General features: G+C 58.5%; 2 protein-coding genes across 2 annotated transcripts in view; both read left to right on the plus strand.

Annotated features, from left to right (window-relative positions):
• Positions 1 to 3,006: 3,006 nt before the first annotated feature.
• On the plus strand, positions 3,007 to 8,798 carry LOC144250495 (myeloid cell surface antigen CD33-like). The gene is made up of 6 exons (XM_077793329.1): positions 3,007 to 3,153; positions 4,049 to 4,523; positions 4,708 to 4,980; positions 6,505 to 6,607; positions 6,918 to 6,999; positions 8,550 to 8,798. Exons 1-6 carry the CDS (start codon positions 3,007 to 3,009, stop codon positions 8,793 to 8,795), a joined length of 1,326 nt encoding a protein of 441 aa, XP_077649455.1. The 3' UTR covers positions 8,796 to 8,798.
• Positions 8,799 to 15,282: 6,484 nt separating this feature from the next.
• LOC144250496 (myeloid cell surface antigen CD33-like) overlaps positions 15,283 to 20,352 on the plus strand; it is a 28,225-nt gene continuing 23,155 nt past the window's right edge. The window contains exons 1-2 of the mRNA XM_077793330.1: positions 15,283 to 15,362; positions 18,017 to 18,086. Coding sequence (XP_077649456.1) covers positions 15,283 to 15,362; positions 18,017 to 18,086 — 150 coding nt within the window. The remainder of the gene's footprint in view (positions 15,363 to 18,016; positions 18,087 to 20,352) is intronic.

Raw genomic sequence — 20,352 nt, forward strand, 5'->3', positions numbered from 1 at the left:
GGGAGAGAGAGAGGGGGAGGGAGAGAGAGGGAGAGAGGGAAGGAGGGAGAGGAAGAGAGAGGGAGAGGGAGGGAGGGAGAGGGAGGGAGAGGGAGGGAAGGAGATGAAGGGAGAGAGAGAGGGAGAGAGAGGGAGAGGGAGGGAGGGAGATGGAGGGAGAGAGAGAGGGAGAGGGAGGGAGAGGGAGAGAGGGAAGGAGGGAGAGGAAGAGAGGGAGAGAGGGAAGGAGGGAGAGGGAGAGAGAGGGAGAGAGAGAGGGAGGGAGAGGGAGAGGGAGGTAGGGAGTGGGACAGAGGGAGGGAGAGGGAGAGAGAGAGAGGGACAGAGGGAGGGAGAGAGAGAGGACTTCAGAAGTCAGCTTTTATGTGGGGGGACACTGTGATTAGAAAGTTCTGTCCATAAAAGGCAGAAGGGGCAGGGATACCAGGGAACAGGTGAGTGGAACCTGTTCATTCTGCTGAGATCCCATCTGTCTTGCTCAGGTCTTGTCACCTGTGCTTTGGGGATACCCAGGGAATGATGCCCCTGCCAAGGCCAGTGTCAGGGCACTGTGCCCGTGTTCCCTCCAGCGTGTGACAGCTCCAGGTCTCACATTGGGGCCTTCCATCTGTTGTGGTGGCCTTTGTGCAGGGGGAGGATAGTGGGCAACAGCAGTTCCAATGCAGCGATGGGGACAGGTGTGGAGACTTCCCTAGAGAACGTTCAGGAAACCTGGAAGGAGGGGCGGGCTGGCAGTACAGGCCTCCTTAGAGGAGTTTGGTTGCAAAGAGGGACACATAAATGGCTCTGGGGACAGAGGGCATTTCTTGGATCCTGCTCCACACCCTCCAGAGCTGCCCAGTGAATCCCCTCCACGTGCCCATTGGTCTGTGATGGCCACGGGGGGACAATTCCCACACTGTCTCTGCAGAGCTGGGGCGGGGTCCACCCTGCTTCTCCCAGGGTGTAGCCTGGACCCCTGGCTGTGGTCCCCCAGTCTCTTCCTCTGCGGATGCCTGGCCTCGTGCCCTAGAACATGTGCCTTCTCTCCCACAGAGAGACCCCTGATTGGATTCAGGCTCCTGCTGGATAATCCTGGAGGATCAACTCTGCTCAAGGTCATTACCTGATCTCATCTGCAAACCCCCTTTTAACAGCAAACATCTACAGCTCTGGTGGCTAGGGCCTGGGCCTCTTTGGATGGCTCCCTTCAGCCCACAGCCCTGTCCTGTGACCTTCTGCTCATGACGTGGCCCCTGTCCTATGTTCCTGACCTTTGCTTGCTCTTCCAGCCCCGACACACTAGTGGGCTCCTGGTGTGCAACACCCACGCTGCGGAACAGAGACTTGCTCTGCTGAGAAGAGCATTCAAGGGGGAAGAAAAAGTCACACATCAGAGGAAACCCTGGGACTAGGGCATGTCTTGGGTCCAGAGCATGTCAAGGTGGACCCTCTGGGATGGGCTGGAGCTCAGTGGTGGAGTCATTGCCCAGCACATGTGGGGCAGTGGGTTCAATCCTCAAGGAAGGACCCTCACAACCAAGCCATCAGCAAATGACAAAGGAGTAAAGATGGTCCTCACTTGATTGGAGATCTCTTCCATAGGGAATAAACCCATGGCTGGAGACACTTCTCCAAGGTATACAAATGGTGGCTGAGTATGTGGGCACACACCAGCATCAGGAATCATCTGAGAAGTGCAACCCCAAACCCCCACGTCACACTTCACACTGCACCTGTTAAATACGTACCCCTCACACCCACCATGAGGGTCCTATTTTAAAATGGGCAAAGCCAGGGAGGAGGAGGACGTGGGGCTGGAGGCCTGTGCTCTGTGCTGAGAAGGAGAAAGGGGCAGCCGCTGTGGAGGGCAGCGCCGTGGTTCCTCAAAAGACCAGGAACAGCTGATCCGGTCACCAGAGGTTCCACTGTGACCACCCCCAGGGGACCCACACAGACCTGGGAGGCAACGTGTCCACCCCAGGGTCACTGTGGCAGCATTCACTGTAGCTAAGGGGAAGCGGCCACCTGTCCCTCAGCAGCTGCTGGACCCACCCAGCCTGCCCTGACCTGCAGGGGAGGAGGACCCAGCAGGAGCCTCAGCAGGGTGCCCCCTGAGCACAGGAGGCCAGGCACAGGGACAGCACCATCTCCACTGAGGGGCCTGGAGCAGGAGAGTTCACAGGGGAGTGGGGTCTCCATGGCGGGGCCCCAGGAAGAGGCCTCCACTGGGCACAGAGAATCCAGGGCCAGTCAGTGAGGAGAAGTGCTCAGCAGGCTTGGCCTGTGGGGGGGGGCTGGAGACTGCAGCCAGGGGTAGGGCGTGGCCTGCTCCAGGGGAATACAGTGACCAGAGGGGAGGACCGTGGACTGCAGTGGACCAAGTCCTGCTGTGCGTCCCCAGGAACAGGGCCTGAACCCCACCTTCTCCTGCTCCAACAGAGCCCCAATGAGAGGACAGTGAATCAGTAGAAGAGCCCAGTGGGTGGGGGAGGGGACAGGTGGAGGACAGAGGGGGGGACACAGCACTGTGACTGAGTGGAGCCAGTCACCTTCCTGCCCAGATGACAGTGTCCCAGTGACCCTGCTCTCGGGCACAACTGTAACGCACCAAGGAGACCTTCACAAAGGAACAAGGAGGGTTAACATGACATAGGTTTATGGACACCCTGGTGGCCCCAAATGCTAGAGAGGACCTGCAGCCACCAGAGCTCCCTGAGGCTGTCAGCAGGACAATGAGTGGTACCTCCCCATGGGGAGGAGTTGGCAGATGTCACCTAAATGGGAACCTACACTCTTGCCAGGGATCAGCCAACCTCTCCCAAGTCTTCACCAAGTGACATGGGGACTCTCCTCCACACAATAAGCGGCTTGTCCTTGTGTTTCTATATTTAGAGCAGCTTTCTGTCACTGTCCCCAGGCCTGACAGCAACCCCACTGTCACCTGGTGAGTGTGTGAGAGGTGTCCACAGAAGCCACGTGGGTGGTCGTCATGAAAGGAGCTCCTGGGGACACAGCCAACCCGCGATGACCCTGGAATATGAGGAGCCAGGAGAGTGGAGCAGACCTGAGCCCCTGCTGGGGGAGGGGAACCCGCGAGCTGAGCGCTGCATCTTGTCCTGGGAGCCACTGGGGCTGTCTGCAAACCTGACGTCCCTCGAGGGCCACTTCACAGTGAGAGGCACACTAATGTGGAAGTGCCAATGTGTGTGACAGGGACGTCCCCACATGGCCCCAGGGCTCGCCCAGCAGGCAGCACTCCTGGGAGAGAAGACCCTCGGCTCTGGTTGAGGACACTGCCCGCTCTCTGTGCCTCCTGAGGACACCGCGTGGCCCCTGTTCTAGAGGGTCACTGACCTGGTGTCTGCACTGGACACTGGGACAGCTCTGTGCCCTATTGAACCCCACCCTCATGCTCCCAAGGCAGGTGGCCGACTCCCCAGCACCTGGGGCTCTGGGGCAGGCAGCTGAGGCCTGAGCTCCTGCGTGGGGCGCCCCAGGTGGGGACCAGGTGGCAGCCTCCTGTGGCCTCAGCAGCAGTGCAGGGAGCGCCTGGGGTTTGCACAGAGTGTCTGGCTGGCTGTGTCCCTCTGCCTTTCTTGTGCTCAGACATGGCCCTACAGAGTCCCTCCTGCAGGACTGACCACTCCAGGGAATGAGACGAGTCTGGCCCCAGGTCCAGGCAGGAGTTGGCCAACTCCTGGGGTGACCAGTACACACAGAAAAGCCCCTCAGGGTGGGAGGACTCAGAATCCCACCAGTGTCACAGACTCCCAGTGTCCCCAGGGTCCTGGTCCCGACTGAGTGTTCCAGGGAAGCACCCAAGACGGGGCAGGGCCTGGTCTCCTCTCTCCTCTGCCCCTCTCTGGCAGGCCTCTGGGTCTCTGGCTATGAGGTGTCCCTCCTCAGCACAGAGCAGATGGACTGCAGTGGTGAGCGGGTCTGAGGTTCCTCTTCTGAGAACCGCCCAGGCTCAGCCCCTCCCCAGCTTCCATGGGTTCTGCAGCTTCCCCTCAGCAGGCTCTCGCTGCTCTGCTCAGTCCCAGGAGCCAGGACCCTCTGCCTCCAGATGCTGCGGCTGCTGCTGCTGCTGTCCCTGCTGTGGGCAGTGGAGGGGGCCTGTGCAGAGGGGCCGGGGAATGTGCCCCGTGATGACCCTCAGCATCCCCATAGGCGCTCCCCTAAGGATCCAGAACACAGCGTGGATGTGCCCGAGTCCGTGACAGTGCAGGAGGGTCTGTGTGTCCTGGTGCCCTGCAACTTCTCCTACCACGGCTCAGAGACTGGCAAAGTCTTTGTCTCCTGGTTCCGTGCAGGGGACGATACAGACCACGACTCTGCAGTGGCCACAAACAACTCTACTCGGAAAGTGAGTAATGAGAACCAGGGCAGGTTCCGCCTCCTCCTGGACCCAGGAACCAACAACTGCTCCCTGAGCATCAAAGACACCAAGCGCAGTGACAGAGGCTCCTACTTCTTCAGGTTGGAGAAAGGAAAGTTTAAGTGGAATTATTGTGACAAGATGGTCTCAGTGCATGTGACAGGTAAGACTCCAGCTCCAGGGAGCCTCAGGGAGGTCACAGGACACGGCTGGGTGGGACCCTGCCCTGGGGGAGCTGGGGTCAAGCATTAGGGGCTCAGGGAGCAGCTGGGTCAGAGCCTGAGCTTCTCTCAGGGCCCCACCTCCCACCCTCCCTCCTGACCCTGCCTGACCCCTCTGCTCACCAGACCTGATGCCTGACATCCTCGTCTCTGGGACCCTAGAGTCTGGCCGTCCCAGCAACCTGACCTGCTCTGTGCCCTGGGCCTGTGAGCAGGGGACGCCCCCCACCTTCTCCTGGGAAGGGCCCTCTGTGTCCTCCCTGGGCCCCAACATCACCCACTCCTTGCTTCTCACCCTCACCCCACGGCCCCAGGACCATGGCACCAACCTCACCTGTCAGGTGAAGTTCCCTGCAGCTGGTGTGACCACAGAGAGAACCATCCAGCTCAATGTCACCTGTGAGTAATGGGCCAGGACACCTGGGTCCTTGAGGGTGTGCGGGGCAGGGACGGAAGCTTGGGTCCCAGGGTTGGGGACACTTTGTGTCCATGTCCTGGGGCCTGGTTGACTCAGGGACCCTGGAGGGGAGAGGCCCTGTCCCTCTGTGTGTCTGTGGTCATGGGGTGGGTGTGGGGAGTGCTGCCTCATCTTCAATCCAACTAAAAGGGGAAACAAACCTCCTTCCTGTCCAGATGCTGCAGAGAACCCTGCAGTCAGTGTCTCCCCAGGGGCTGCCCAGGCAGGGGGGGCCTCCCCGGGGCTGTTAGTGCTGTGCCCTCTGAGCCAGGCTGGCTGAGACCTGGCTTCCAGGTGTCGGAATACTGGAGAGGTGCAGGTCCCCAAAGGAAGTCCCCCTCAGGCCTCTGTCCCCAAGTATCTTCCTATAATTGCATAAGAACATTTGGGGTGACCAGCAATTAGGTCTTTGCATACTTCAAGGAATTTTCTGGTTTTTTTTCTTTTCAATCACTGATGCCTTGGGGACATTTGGAAAATGGACTTTAGGTTTTAGAGGAAATGAAGGTTCACTGCAAAATCAAGCGACAGGTGCAGAGATTTCCCATCCACCAGGGGCCCCTGTGTGTGCACCACCTCCTGAGTCGGGAGACCTCATGCTCCAGAGTGGGTCATTTACTACAGTCCACAAACCTACGTGGACGCGTCACTGTCACCTGGAGTCCTCAGTCTCGGCAGGGCCACCCTTGCAGTCGTACGTTCTGTGGGATGTGACCCCATAACACAGTCACACAGAAGAGCCTTGAGACCCCTCTGGGACTTTCTTGCTTTTCCTGTCAATCCTTCCTCCCTGGGCCCGACCTCTGCCCAGAGATCAGCACCACGGCCTGTTCCCATCGCAGTGGCATCTGGTCCCCTCGCTGGACAGTGAGACCCCAGGGCAGGGGTGGTTCCTCAGGAGTCCTCCTCAACCGTGGACCTCCACTGCCCAGGGACACCCCGACTCCAGGTGTCGAGGTCCCGGGAGGCTGCCCAGGTCTGACCCGAGGCCTGACATGGGTTCCCTGCTCCACCCTGCTTCTCGTCCCTTCTGCAGGCCCAGGGAGCCCTCTGACCCTGAGTGACAGGGCCAGCAGAGACCAGGACAGGAGACTAGGGAAGAAGGGAGGGATGAGGTCTGTCAAGGTCCTGCAGCTTCTCTGTCCCCGTCCCTGTCTCTAATGGAAAGTCCTTGTCCCCCATAGCTTCATGGCCCCACTGTGGCCAGGTCTGGGGTCTGTGGTGTGGAGACCCTGGGTGGAGAGAGACTGGGTTCCCAGGTCTGGGCAAGAGCCTGGGGTGGACAGGAGGCACAGGGTGAGCTGTGTCCTTCTCCTAAGGTTCCTGACAGGCTGACGTCTTCTGAGGGGTGGGAAGACTTAGGGGATGAACCCACGTGGGAGGTGAGGGCCCCCGAGTGCTGGAGAGGAGGGGACACGTGCCTGGTCACCAAGATTGGAGGTCACTCAAGTCTCTTCTCTCTGCAGGGAGTGAGGGGACAAACGCAGCAGCAGGAGTGCTCTGGGGGGCCATCGGGGGGGCTGGCGTCATGGCCCTGGTGGCCCTCGGTCTCTGTCTCATCTTCTCCATGTGAGCCCCAGCCTGGGGTCGGGGTGGGTCAGGGTAGAGAGGGGGGATCCAGGGTTGGAGGGACCTGGAGGGGTTCTGAGGGCCTGGGACCAAGATGGGGTGCAGTGGTGCTGAGGATCCAGGCTGCAGCCTCTGGGCAAGCCTGTCCCCTCCCAGCCCCAGCCTCAGATGCCCAGGAAGCAGGGTGGAGAGGGGACCCTGTCACAAAGTCCTGTGGTGACCTAAACCTGCCATAGTCACACACCCCAGGCTACGACAGTGACCCCACCGTCTGAGCAAACCAGGCTCAGAGACACCCGTGTCCCCTCAGAGTGAAGTCCCACAGGAGGAAGGCAGCCAGGGCAGCAGAGGACATGAGTGACACCCAGCCCGCCCTCCAGCCAGCCTCCCTGGTAAGTGACCTGGGCACCCTGGGATCCAGCCTGTCCCCAGGGCATGTCCCCAGGTGGCCACGGTGGTGCCCACTCAGCATGCCTAGAACTGAGCTGGTCGCCTGTCCCTTGTTTTAGAGTTTAGGTCTCAGTGTTGACACATGGCAAGGCCAGTCTGCAGGGGACGATGGCCTTGTGTGAAGACAGTGTGTGACTCCCAGTTCCTAGAGGAACGGGCAGGCCACGCCATGCAAAGCCACTCGTGGAGCAGGAGGGCTGGTCGGGGGACAGGGTGAGGGAAGACGGGGCAGGAGCCCATGCTGAGGGCCTGGGGGAGACCGGGCGGGCGGCGGGTAGGACTGGCTGCTCTGTGTCAGCAGAGCCTGGGGTTGGGGTGTCTCTGCTGCCTGGCGCCTTGCCCTAGGTTATTAGGGTACGTGAGGGTGACCAGAGAGGAAGGGCTCCAGGAGCACGGGGTTGGTCTGGGGGCTGGCACCTGGTCTGCAGGGACAGGTGCATAGTGGGCGTGTCCTCTGCTGTCCCTAGGGAGGGGCTCTGGGAGAGGCAGTGTCTGGGTGGGCAAGGCCCTGATGTCAGAACCTCAGAAGTGCGTGGCCAACACATCCCTGCACCCTTCACCTGCTGGGTTCCCCATCTCTGATGGCACTCCTGTCCCCACAGCCCAACAGAGACCTGGCCCCTGTCCACCCCAGTCCCCCACCCTTCTCCCTCTGCCCACCTGCACCAAGGTACTCCTGTTCCTCTGAATTCAGCCTAAGGCAGCCCTCCCCCCAGCCCAGCTCCCCCCCACTGCTTCCTGCCTCACACCCCTCCCCCAGCCCATCAGCAGGACCTGCACCAACTGTCCTTGTCCCCACCCAAGTTTGAAAAGCTCTGCTTATCCTCACTGCAGGAGAGGAGCCCCTGAGCAGCCTGCCCTGGCATTTGGGGCAGGAAAGGCAGGGTCACAGTCAGCGCAGTGGACCTAGAGCCCAGAACTGGGCCTCAGCAGAGAAGGGCTGGTCTCCAAACGCTCCAGGCAGCTCGGCCCCTCTCCATGGCTGCCCAGGCTCCTGTGGGCACAGCTCCCCACACCTGGTGGCAGCCGCAGTCCCTGGGCCTCCTCACCTAAGCTTTACAAGACAAGGACCTCTGTGGTCCACCTGTGCTCTGTCCTCTGCAATCGCCATTGACCATCACCTGCTACTCAGCAATCCGCACTGGTCCCCTCTGACACTGACCCACAGGGCTCCCTCTGCACTGCCCCCTCCTGTGCACCCAGTGCTGGGCACAGAGGCCCAGGACCCCAGTGGCATTTGGGATGGAGGGTGCATGAGGGGAAGCCCCCCTCTCTGAGTCAGTTCCCGTGTCTGTGAGACGGCAGAACAGGGGTCTGCACCCAGGTCTGGGAATGCAGAGCAGGACTGGGAGCAGCAGGGGACTCCTGTGTTGTGAGGCAGCAGGCACCTGGGGAGGAGGAGGAGGGGCAGGGAGTCCTGCCAGGGTGGACCCCGCCCAGCCCCTCCAGCTTCCCACCCTGCCCTGGGTGACCCTCTGTCCTCTCCACACAGGGGTGTCGGCAGGAGCCCCCGCTGCCTGGCCCTGCTGACCCCAGCAGCTCCTCAGGAGCTGGCCCTGGCTTGGGGCAGGAGCAGGAGCTGCACTACTCCACCCTCAGCTTTCACCAGGCCTCCTGCAACGTCCACAGGGCAAGTCCTGCAGAGGACACCTCCACCCAGTACTCAGAGATCAGGGCACAGGGAGGGACCAGCAGGAGCCTGTCTCAGCAGAGGACACCTGCTGTGGAGCCACACTGAGTGACCACGCCCTCCAGTCCTGATGCCGCAGGCTCTGGCCAACCCTGCATTCCTGTGGCCTGGACAGAGACCCAAGGGGACAGCAGGGAGGGCTTCTGTGTGGGGCATGTCCCTAGGGTGGAGTTACACTCACCTGTTCCCTTCTAGTCCTGCCCCTCTGCCCTTTTATGGATAGAACTTTCTAAGAACAGAGTCCCCCAATAAAACATGACTCCACATGTTCTCTCTCTCTCTCTCTCCTCTCTCTCTCTCTCTCTCTCTCTCATCAGCCTTTTCTGACTTTCTCTTGCTCTCCGTTTGGGGAACCTGAGGCCAAGAGCCAGGGAATCCGTGCAGAAGATGGTGTGAAGGTAAATTCTGTGTTTTATTTTGTGTCCCTGCAAATTCACAGGAGTCATCTTAGTTCAGCTGCCTGAGCTACTAGGGGACAGCATCCTACCTTCCTGGGAACAAGAGACTGGTGACTGGAGACTGATTCCCCATAGAGAAGGGGTCTGTAACAGCCCTGTTTGCAGAGTGGAGAGAAAGTGGGGTCCCAGGTCTGGGCAAGAGCCCAGGTTGTACAGGAGGCACAGGGTGAGCTGTGCGATTCCTGGTGTAATTATATTTTCTGAGAATTTGCCACCAGAGACCTGGATCACACCTGTGCTCCCTCCTGATGAACTGTGTGACACAGGCCAGCCACTCTGCCCCTCTGTGTACCAGATTTCAGGTCTGCATTAGTGTAACAGTGACTGTGAGGTCAGCAGAGGTGCTCCCAGCATGCACCTGCAGGAGCCCATGACTGTGCATCCTGGTCCTTCCTGCTGACCTTAGTCCAGAGGCCCCTGAGCACAGACACTGAATCAGCAGCTCATGCTCCCTCTGCCCACACCCTGCAGGGGGCGCTCTCCCCCTGACCTGCACCCCCTCCCTCCACTCCAGCCTCCTTCTCTCCATCCCTCCTCTCTCCTACTCAGCCTTCACAGCTCCTTTATGTCCTGCCACAGGCAAACTGCAGGCTAGCACTGAGAGAACTTTCTAGAACTCAGGGCTGACCACAGGTAAGCTAAAACCTCCGTGCCCTTCAGAATGAGCTCAAGGGCAGATGCTGGGTAGAGTGGTGAAGGAGAGCTCATGACTCTCCTTCTAGAAAGCCCCATTATAATAATGAAAGCTAGTTCAGGACGTAACTGCCCAACATGCACCAAGCAGCACCAGACCATGGCAGGGACAGCATTACCCAGAAATTCATGAGGACCAGTAAATAGTGGTGGACTCTGGCCGTGAGTGAAAAGCACCTGTGGCCTGGACGCCACTCCCAAGTCCTCAGCAGGGCGGCTGATTCAGGCTCCTGTCCAGGCTGGTGGCAGGCGTGACCAGCTCAACTTCACTGCTGAGACACTGGGAGGTGGCTCTGAGGCTCCTGGTCCCATGTAGTTGGCATTGTCCCATGTCCCCTGCTCCTCCCACCTCAGCACAACTAGGAACCTGTAAATGGTGCAAGAGACAGAGGGAATCTGAGAAGTGGGTAAGGCCAGCTGGTTTGGGACACAGGACTGGAGAGACAGGGAGGCAGAGCCTCTTCTGCCCCTTTAGCCGCCACCACCCCACAGTGGCAGGTCCCTCAGGACCCCGTCCCCACCCCTGGCCAGCAGCAGAAGGCAGCCACGTGGGCTCCTGGTAGAAGAGGATCCTCTGATGGGACAGCATTGGTAAGGAGCATGAGTCACTCACAGTGGCATTGAGAGCACTCCCAGACCCTGGGAGAATCGGGTTGGCTCTGGTGAGCAGCCTGCTCCAGGCAGCCCACACCCGCAGGGCTTCCCCACTCTTCCTCTGAATTTATTCCCCTTTTCCCTCAGAGGTTCCCCTCTGTCTTCTCACATTTCTGTCTGGAGAGTCCATCTTGCCAGGTGGCCTCAGGCACCGCAGGCCCAGCCCAATTTCTGCCCAGAGGCTTCCTGCAGGTTCTTCTCAGCCCAGGCTGACCTGAGCCCAGGGTCCTGGAGGGGCAGGGAGTCTGGGGGCCACTGAGCCCTGGGCACGGGACCTCATGCCTGCATCCCCCACCTCCCTGTGCCCCTCTCCTTCTGGTCCCTGCCTGCGTGGGGGCCACCTGGGCCAGCTTCCTCCTCACCTGTGGCCTCCCCAGGATCTGCTCCACCTGGAGGCCTGGGGCCCTGTCTCTAAGGCCAAGAGCACAGACCCAGCAGGGACCCCGTGCACAGAGGCACAGCTGGGTTCCTTCACTACTCCATCCAAGGACGATTTCCCCAAAGAGGGACTCCACCATGACTGTCACACAGGGAAAATTAACACACTAGACATTTTACTTCACTCATCACTAATGAGAGATCCAGGAAGGAGGGAAAGAAACACAAGTGTTTTGAGAGGAATTTGTGGATGAACTAGGAAACCAGCTCACTGTGTGGGCACCAAGGGCCTCCAGGAGACAGAAGGCAGGTGCATGTGTGGGAGGAATGGTTTGCCCTTCTCCATCTCTCCCTTAGGGCATCCTCACACAGCACACAGGCACAGCAGGCTGGGATCAGATCACTGCAGACAGGATGCTCTAAGAGCACAGAGTCGTCCCTTGGAGAAGCAATCTCATTTTGCATTTCTGTATTTCCTTACCATTCGTAAAGTAACTAGTGAGCACCTCAAAATTCACACATATTACTCGTGCAGACACACACATGCACTAGCAGATGAGATGCATACACACCTCAGACACATAACAGCTCAAACACACAAAAATCCACATGCACACTTCAGACATGTGCACCAAGACCATGGACACACATGCAGACACACATGCAGGACACATATACACTCCCGATGCTGACGTGCACACCACATATGCACACACACACCTACCTCAGACACAAACAGAGGCCACAGATACCAACACAAACACACCATGATGCACAAACCCTGGCCATGGACACAGGCAGGACCCGCTCATGCTACAACACACACAGCAGGGCAGCAGCCACCCTGGGTCCTGAGGGCTCCTTCACTCTGCCCTGGGACACTGGAGCCCTGGCCCTCAGGCCAGCCAGACCCAATGTCCTGGTAGGAGAGAAATGACAGTGTCACAGTGCCTCTGGCCACTGTCTGCCATCTGGATGACTTAGCTCCCAGGGCCCAGCTGCCCTGCTCACTGATGTCACCATTCTCCTCCTGCTGCTGGGATCCAGGGACCCCATGTCCTCGCAACCCTGGTGCTGGCCAACCTCGAGCACCAGCTGCATCCACGCTCAGAGTGACCAGTGCAGGATGGACAGGGCCAGGCAGCTTGCTCAGGAATGCAGGAAGGGACCAGCCAGGTCAGGGGAGAGGGGACTGCCCCCCTACAGGTGTGGGGAGTGCCGCGTCCCCTCGCCAGCAAAGGAAACATGACACAGGATTCTTCCTTCAGCAGTTTATTCAGGCCTTTGTTTTGACATGTCTTTTAGCTTCTTCTACTTCTACTATTACTACTCCTACTGCTACTCCTACTACTACTCCTACTGCTACTGCTACGTGCCCCAGCCTTAATAAAGCAGATAAAGCCCCAATGCACAACTGCCACGTGGATCTTTCTCATAGGGTGTTTTACAGCTACGTGCCAACCCTCCCAAAATAAGGAGTTGTTTATCATAGGCCACGGCGCTTATCAGCGCCATCTTGTAATGGCGGCCACAGTACACAGAAAGGGCTCACTACAGGGGAGTAGAGAGGCAGGAGGCTAAGAGGAGGGTCCTGGGTCCCAGGCCAGCAGGGAGCCCAGGAGCACTGGGAAGTGGACCTGTCCCTGGAGCCCTGTCCTAGGCCTGCCTGAGGGTCCATGAAGGTGAGGTGGACTCACAGGATGTTCTGAGAGCCCCTCAGGGTGTCTGGAAAGTTCTTCTCATCTCCTGGTCCACCCCAGCCCCAGAGGAACATCCCTTTGGAGAGTGTCCCTTCTCCTGCCAGGTCTCCAGGCTCCTGGGGGGACCAGTGTGCTGAGGAAGGGGCTGAACAGGAGGGAACCAGAGTGTCCCCGTGGGACAGCTGTGAGGGCTGTTGGCTGCAGAGCTCACCTGGTGGCTCAGTCACCACCCATGTCCCCAGAGAGCAGGAGGAGGATGAGGATGAGGAGGTGGTGATGAAGGAAGAGGTTGAGACTTGGGTTTCCCATGACCCCAGAGCAGACAGGGTAAGAACATGACTGAGGGGGAGGGGACAAGGGGTGGAGTGGGACAGCAGACAACCCCTGACGCCCTGTGGGTGCCTGTCCCAAAGTGAGACCTTCTAGGGGAACAGATGTGTCACAGTGAAACCCATTACCTGCCCTACCCATGGGACAGGCACAGGACTGGGGACGGGTGACCTAGAGCAGGACTGTCTTAGTAAGAAGACAGTGGAACCTAATGGTGCCTTGGCCTGGCAGGCTGGGGGTGACCACATGAACCCATCCTCAAGGAAACGAGCTTTCCACCCTTCAGGACAGTGACTTGGTCACTAGCACACACTGGCTGCCTTGTGACTGGTGACCCACTGGCTGTCTTCTGCAAGTCCAGGTGACTGAGGGGGACATGCTGAAAAGGGACCACTGACCAGTGAATTTTAGGAAAATATGTGGATTTTAGGAAAACAATTCAACATGCAGTAAAATTGAGTAAGTGCCCCAGTCTGGCTGGGCACAATTCAGGAGCCACTTATCATGCAGAAAGGAACTTTATTTTTAGAACACACTCTAAAACCACAAGAGCTCTTCAGGAATTCCCTCAGAGCCCCACTGCCACCACCAGCTTACAGCGAGCCTCTCAACCCCCACTCCTCCCGCTCTTGAGACCGATTGGCTGTGCCGCGTGGGTGGAGCCAAGAGTCCCCCAATGAGCAGCTCCGTGGTCTGAAAGGGCGGGGAAACAGCTCAATGAGCATCATTGCAGAGAAGCCAATCAGCTGGCAGCTGGAAGTTTGCTGGGGCCACAGTGAGCCAATCATCTGGAAGTTTGCTAGGGCTCCTTCAGCTGTGGCTCTCAACAAGTAAGAATAAGGTAATCCTCACATCTTGTGTCTCTCCCTGCTTGACTCTCCTTTCATAGGGAACCTCTGTGTGTACATTCAAATACACACATGTGTACATGCACGCGCGCACACACACTCTTTCTATGTATGCTACCTTGATGGTGATGGTGATGAGGCTGATGATGGTGATGGTGATGGTGATGGTGATGGTGATGGTGATGGTTATGATGGTGATGATGGTGATGGTGATGGTGATGGTGGTGATGATGGTAATGGTGATGGTGATGGTGATGATGGTGATGGTGGTGATGGGGATGGAAACTTGAAGTCAGAGCTCCAGGACTCTAATGCCTGCTTCACAGCTCCATCTCTTGCTTCTTCCCTTTGCACATCTGTAAATGGGGATAACAGGACCACTTAGCTCAGGGTTCATCTTGAGGATTCAGGAAGTGGCACAGCAGTCTGGTGCCTGTCTGGGGTGTGGTAAGCGTCCAGCAGCAGTCAGCTTTGGGGGACTGGTCAAAGTGCATTCAGTTGGTGCCACATGCTGCTGAGGTCATTGTTCAATTTTCTAATTGACTGTGTCAGCTTTTCACTGATGTGGCCCAAACACCTGGTGAGAACAGCTCAGAGGAAGAGGAGTTTATCTGGGAATCACAGTCAGAGGTTCAGTCTGTGGTGGGCAAAATCCATTGGTCTGGGGCCAAGGTGAGGTGGGACATCGTGGCAGAAGGGTGTGGTGGAGGACAGCTGCTCATCCCAGGGCAGAGGAGAGCACAGTGAGAGGCAGAGCCAGGGACAAGTAAAAGCCCCAAAGGCACACCCCAGGGACTGCTTCTTCCAGCCATCCCCACCTGCCTCCCATCACCACCCAGTAATCCCTCAAATTATTATCCATCACGTGGACTAATCCACAGATCAGGTGACAGTGTCACAGTCTCCTCATTTCACCTGTGACATTCCTGCATTGGCACAGGAGATTTCCAGGGAACACCTCATACCCAAACCATAATGGATGTGAAGGGGACACTCACTGCAGCTTCAATTGGCATGAAGGTATCCATGAAGGTAATGTGTACGTGTGGTCATTTGTAGGTCCCTTCAGAGGGTGTGTTTTCAAATCCCAGGATCCTGCTTTAGCCTGAGTGTTTGGGTCCTTGGTTACTGGAGTCCTAGGAGGATTTTACACACACTGGACAGTGACCCCGCCGACCCCCAACTCTGTGACTGGCCACTCTGTGCTCCAGTTCTGTGTGTTGTCTGTTCATTTTCTTGATGGTGTCGATGGATTAGCAGAAGACTTCATTGTGACAATGAGAAGCTTATGTTCTCTCTGTCCAGCTGCTGGGCAGTCAGGTCCTGGGGGAGGCCTGGGCTGATGGCCCCACACTAGGGATGGAGGAGGCCTGGAGGAGCCACGACTATGGCCTCGTGTGGGAGAAGGGACTCAGGTTGTGGATTAGCAGGTGACTCTGGCCTCGTCCACTTTTCTGCAGGGAGGTCAGGGCCCATGGCCCAGGTGGTCCTGGTGGCCATCCGGGAGGTGGCTGTCAAGATCCTGCTCCTCGGCCTCTGCCTCATCTTGCTCAGGTCAGTGCTGCCCAGGGGTGGAGAGGAGGTGTGGGCAGGGCAGGCACCTGGCACTGAATCCTAGAGTCCAGCAAAGGGGACTCAATGTGGTCAAGAGCACTGGTGCCTGGCAGGGGCTAGTGGGTGCTGAGGACTCTGCCTGGGCCATGGGCCATCGCTGTCTGTCCCCAGTTCTGGCCCAACATGGGGGGAGCAGGTCTCATCAAGGAGGGCTTCAGGCCAGGCCTTATCTGTCTCCCTCGGTCACCTCCAGCCCCTGACAGGGCACAGGGCAGCGACCACTGCCCCTTGTACCAGGCTGTCCAGCTGAAGGTCCTGTTCTCTTCCCTCAGAGTGACATCACACAGGAAGAGGGCAGCGAGGCCTACAGTGGGCGTGGAGTGTGGAAATGATGCCACCAGTTAGTCCCAGGTCAGTGATGCAGCGGCTCAGCCTCCCACTTGCCCAGGGAACCCTCCCCATCATTTCCCACGTTGGCCACCTCCCCATGGCTGCAGGTGAGCTGCCTGTCTCCGTCCTGAAGCCCACCCCTCCTGCTGGGGCCCGTCTGACCCTGGCTCAAGGCTCCTGTCCACAGCAGAGCCAGGTGGGCCCCACCTCAACCTTGCGACACCTCCCTGGAGCCCTAGTCACCACCTGGCCTTTCTTTCCTCCTAAGCCTGGTCTCCCTGATGTCTGTCCACTCTGACCCTGGTCTCCCCTGCTCACTGGATCCACCTCACCTCCCACCATCTGTCCCCAGCACCAGTGTCCAGCATGTGCCCACTTCCTCCATGGCTTGACCAGCTGCGTGTCCCCTCCATGGACGGTGACAGGGGAACAGGGGACCCTGGAGGAGAGGGCCTCCCAGGGCCGTGCTGTGGACCCTCCCCCAGAGCCGTCCTCCCTCCTCTGCAGACCCCCACACCCTCAGGGCCAGGCTGCTGGGGTCCGAGACTTGGCAGGCGCAGACCCTGCTCCCGACACACAGCTCCGCCCCCTCCTGCCTCTGCATGTCTTGGTCCTCCTTCAGGTCCAGGTGTGTGTGTGTGTGTGTGTGTGTGTGTGTGTGTGTGTGTGTGGTTCCTGCAGGTGTTGGGGGGTGGCGTCCACCCGTGATTAGGGCTGTGACGTCACTGATGTGGAGGTCCTCCCTGTCCCAGGGTCTCCTTGCAGAGGTGGCAGGAATGGAAACCATCATAAACAGTGGGCGAGGACACATGGCACTGACGGGGTCTGTCGGAGGTGGTGCAGGGGGGCAGCTGGTGGAGGGGGACAGGCTCTGGGGCCATGGCTGTGGGTGGTGTTTGGGCAAAGCCGGCGGGGGACGGGGAGACAGGCTGGGGTTCCCTGAGGAAGGGACCTGGGACAAGGGTACAGGGAGCAGGGTGACATGGCTCAGAGCAGAGGCCACCGCTGTGCTCTGTGGAGTGACTGGGCGCAGAGGGGGCGAGAGCAGAGGTGGGAGGATGCGGACTGGCCCTGCAGGCTGGGCCAGGACCCAGGGCCTGCGAGGACAGCGGGACCTGCGAGGACAGCAGGCCCTAGGTGCACCTGGCAGTAGCAGGACCCTGTGCTTCCGTGGTTGTTGGCCAGAGTGGGTCCTGGGTGCCCAGAGAAGGGAAGGGGCCACGCAGCCTCCTGAGGAGCTGGGGAGGCAGGACCAGGCAGGGTGTGGGGAGGATGCGCTGGGAAGAGCTGGAAGGTCAGAGTGTCCAGGGATGTGGTCAGTGTGGGGAGAAGGGCAGGGGTGGGGGCAGCACGCTTCCCTGAGCAACCAATGGACACAGAGGGGCAGGGCTGTGGGCGGAGGGGGGTTCTGAGAGGCTCCTGGCCCCACAAGGGATCCTGGGAAGGGAGCTGGCTGCACCCTGGGGACAGAGGACAGAGTCCAGCCTTTGGATGTCACACTGTGTCACTGGGGAACAGCATGTCACCTGGGCAGGTGGAGAAGAAGCACAGTTGTCATTAGAGACCTTCACTGCTGTCCCAGATCAGCGGCTGCAGCTGAACTCAGGTCGCCATGGGAATCTGCAGGGACAAAAAATAAAACACAGACAAAATTGACCTTCACACAGGCTTCAGGACAGTGGGGGGTGGGGGGGAGAGAAAGAGGGAGGGGGAGGGAGGGAGAGGGGGGGGAGGGAGGGAGGGGGAGAGAGAGAGGGAGAGAAGGAGAGAGAGGGAGGGAGAGGGAGGGAGGGAGAGAGAGGGAGGGAGGGAGAGGGAGGGAGGGAGGGAGAGGGATGGAGGGAGGGAGGGATGGAGAGAGAGGAATAGAGAGAGGGAGGGAGGGAGGGAGAGGGAGGGAGAGAGAGGGAGGGAGGGAGGGAGAGGGATGGAGGGAGGGAGGGATGGAGAGAGAGGAATAGAGAGAGGGAGGGAGAGGGAGAGAAGGGGGGAGAGAGAGAGGGAGAGAGAGAGAGAGAACTTCAGAAGTCAGCTTTTATGTCTGGGGACTCTGTTTTTAGAAAGTGCTATCCATAAAGGCAGAAGGGGCAGGACTACAAGGGAACAGGTGAGTGGATCTCAGCCCCAGGGTTAAGGCCACACAGAAGACTCCCTTGCTCTCCTAGCGGGACCCTGCCCAGGCCACAGTGAATGCCCTGGTTGGTCAGAGCCTGGTGAGTCAGGACTGGAAGGCGTGGCCACTCAGAGTGCCTCCCACACTCCAGGGCCACAGCTTTGTCTGTTGGTCTGACCATTTATGTGGACGCCTTCGACACTGTCAAGAGACACTTCCAGGTCAGTGTGGTCCAACCGAGAGATAAAATGTCCCGTATTTATGCACAACGAGGCTCTTGTGAATATTCACCGCTGTGCTCTGTTGTTACCATCACTAATGTCACTCTCTTATGGACACACAGAGGTGGCATCTGCTCACTGTGTGCAGCACTGAGCTGTGACACTCCCTACAGCGTGGAGGGCTGAGCACAGGGACTCCCAGGTGAGCGCCCTCAACCCCACCAGCCCCTCTGCGCTCCACCTGGCACACCCTGTGCTGTGGGAAGATGCTCTGTGCCCGGCAGAGCCTGCCCTGTTGCTCTGTCCTGGGAGATTGGAAGGAGCTCTCTTGGCTGTGCTGAAATACGCTGCACGTCACACTGACCTTGTCCCCTGGGCGCCCTCGACCCCGGGACTCATTCCTCCCAGGTGCAGCTCTGTGCCCTTGGACCCTCCTCTCTCCTAGCCCACCCCAGCTCTGCCACCACCCTGTGGTCTTACATTTGGATGAGAATTTGTCACATTCCACATAAAATGACAGATGGGATATTAGTCCTTCTATTTTGGCTTATTTCACTTAACGTCTTGTTGTCCACGCTCGTGTGCCTTTTGAAAATGGTAGGATTTCCTTCTTTTCCAAGGTTGTGTAAGATCATGCTGTGTGTGTGTGTGTGTGTGTGTGCATCCCTTTGTCACATACAACTGCCTGCTGGTGGACATGTGGGCGGTCCCATACCTTGGCTCTTGTGGACAGTGCAGCGATGGACGAGGGCTGCAGGTCTCTCTTTGACAGCCTCATTTCTTTTATCATGTTTGATAACTTTGTTTTGTTTTATTCTTATGTGGTGCTGACGATCAAAACCAGGGTCTCCCACGTGCTGTGCAAGAGCTCTGTCCCTGAGCCACCCCTGCAGCCTGACAAGCTCATTTCTTTGCTTTGGTCACTGACCCCCACAGTGGGACTGATGGGTCCTGGGCGGGCCCTTCTCTCAGGGTTGGGGCTGTGCTCCTCCACATGGCTGCTCTGCTGAGGGACACCCCACAGAGAGGCTTCTTTCCCTGTGTCTTTGCCAATACTTTCCTCTTTTTGACACAGAGGGGCATGGAGACCTCCCATTGTGTGTCTGATTTGCATTTCCCTGATGATTAGTGACATGGTGTGTTTTTAAATATAACTGCTGGCCGTGTACACCTCCTTTGGAGAAATGTCCATTGAAGTCTTTGACCCTTTCTAATTGGGTCCTTTGTTTTCTTGCTGTGAAATGTGTGCACATCACTGACCTTGTCCCCTGGGGTGCCCTCAGCCTGTGCATTTTGGACCACAGGCCCTTGCCCTTGAGTGTCCTCTCCTCTCCAAGGTCAGCTCTTCGACTCAGTCATCACCTTCTTGGCTGGGCAGAAGCTGTCCAACTTGCTGCAATGTCATTTCTCTATCAGCTTTTCTTCTCTGTGCTTTTGGGGTCATAGCAAAAAACATAGATCATTGCCAAGGCCAAGGTCACGGAGCTGCACCCCGTCTCCCTCCAGCAGTGTTGACAGGTCCAGGGCCCGACCTTGGGTCTAAGGTCATGGACGACAGCAGTTTTCATGGAGTCGTGGGGCTCCACGGGAAAGTTCCAGCAAAAACTGGAAGAAGGGAGGTGGCCAAGGGAGACCAAGAGCCTTCAAAACAGCTGCAGGCCATGGGGGAGGAGGCCTCTGCCCAGGTCCTTCTCTGCTGTCCCCTCAGCTGCCCGTGAAGCCCGGCCCCATCCTTCTCTGGTGGCCCCAGAAACAAACTGCGTCAAGCTGATGTCTCCAGCAAAGAGATTTTCCCACTCTCAATGTTCTAGAGGCCAGAAATCTGAAATCAGTGTCCCTGGGCCCAAATATAAGTGTCCCGAAGGGTTCCTCCCTGCAGAGACCCTCAGGGGGTGCACCCCCTGCTTCTCCCAGGTCCTCAGCCTGGGCCCTGGCTGCCGCACCCCGGTCTCTGCCTCTGCCTCTGTGGGTGCCCGGCGTCCTCCCCTGGAACAGGCGCCTCCTCCCCCACAGAGAGACCCTCGTGACAGGACCCAGGGGCCTGCTGGATGCTCCGGGATGGTCCCTGCTGCTCAGAGTCCATAACTGAATCATGTCGCAGGGGACCATCTTCAGCTTCCGGGGTTGAGGCCGGGCTCCGTCAGCCCTCCCAGCTGCCTGAGCTCCACAGACCTTGCCCCTGTCCTGGCCTTGCTCAGCCCTCCCACCCTGTCACCGTATGGTCTCAGGCGTAGTCAGATGTCAGGGCACAGGAGCCTGCTCTCCT

Source organism: Urocitellus parryii, chromosome 15 (genome assembly GCF_045843805.1).
Source record: "Urocitellus parryii isolate mUroPar1 chromosome 15, mUroPar1.hap1, whole genome shotgun sequence".
NCBI lineage: Eukaryota > Metazoa > Chordata > Mammalia > Rodentia > Sciuridae > Urocitellus > Urocitellus parryii.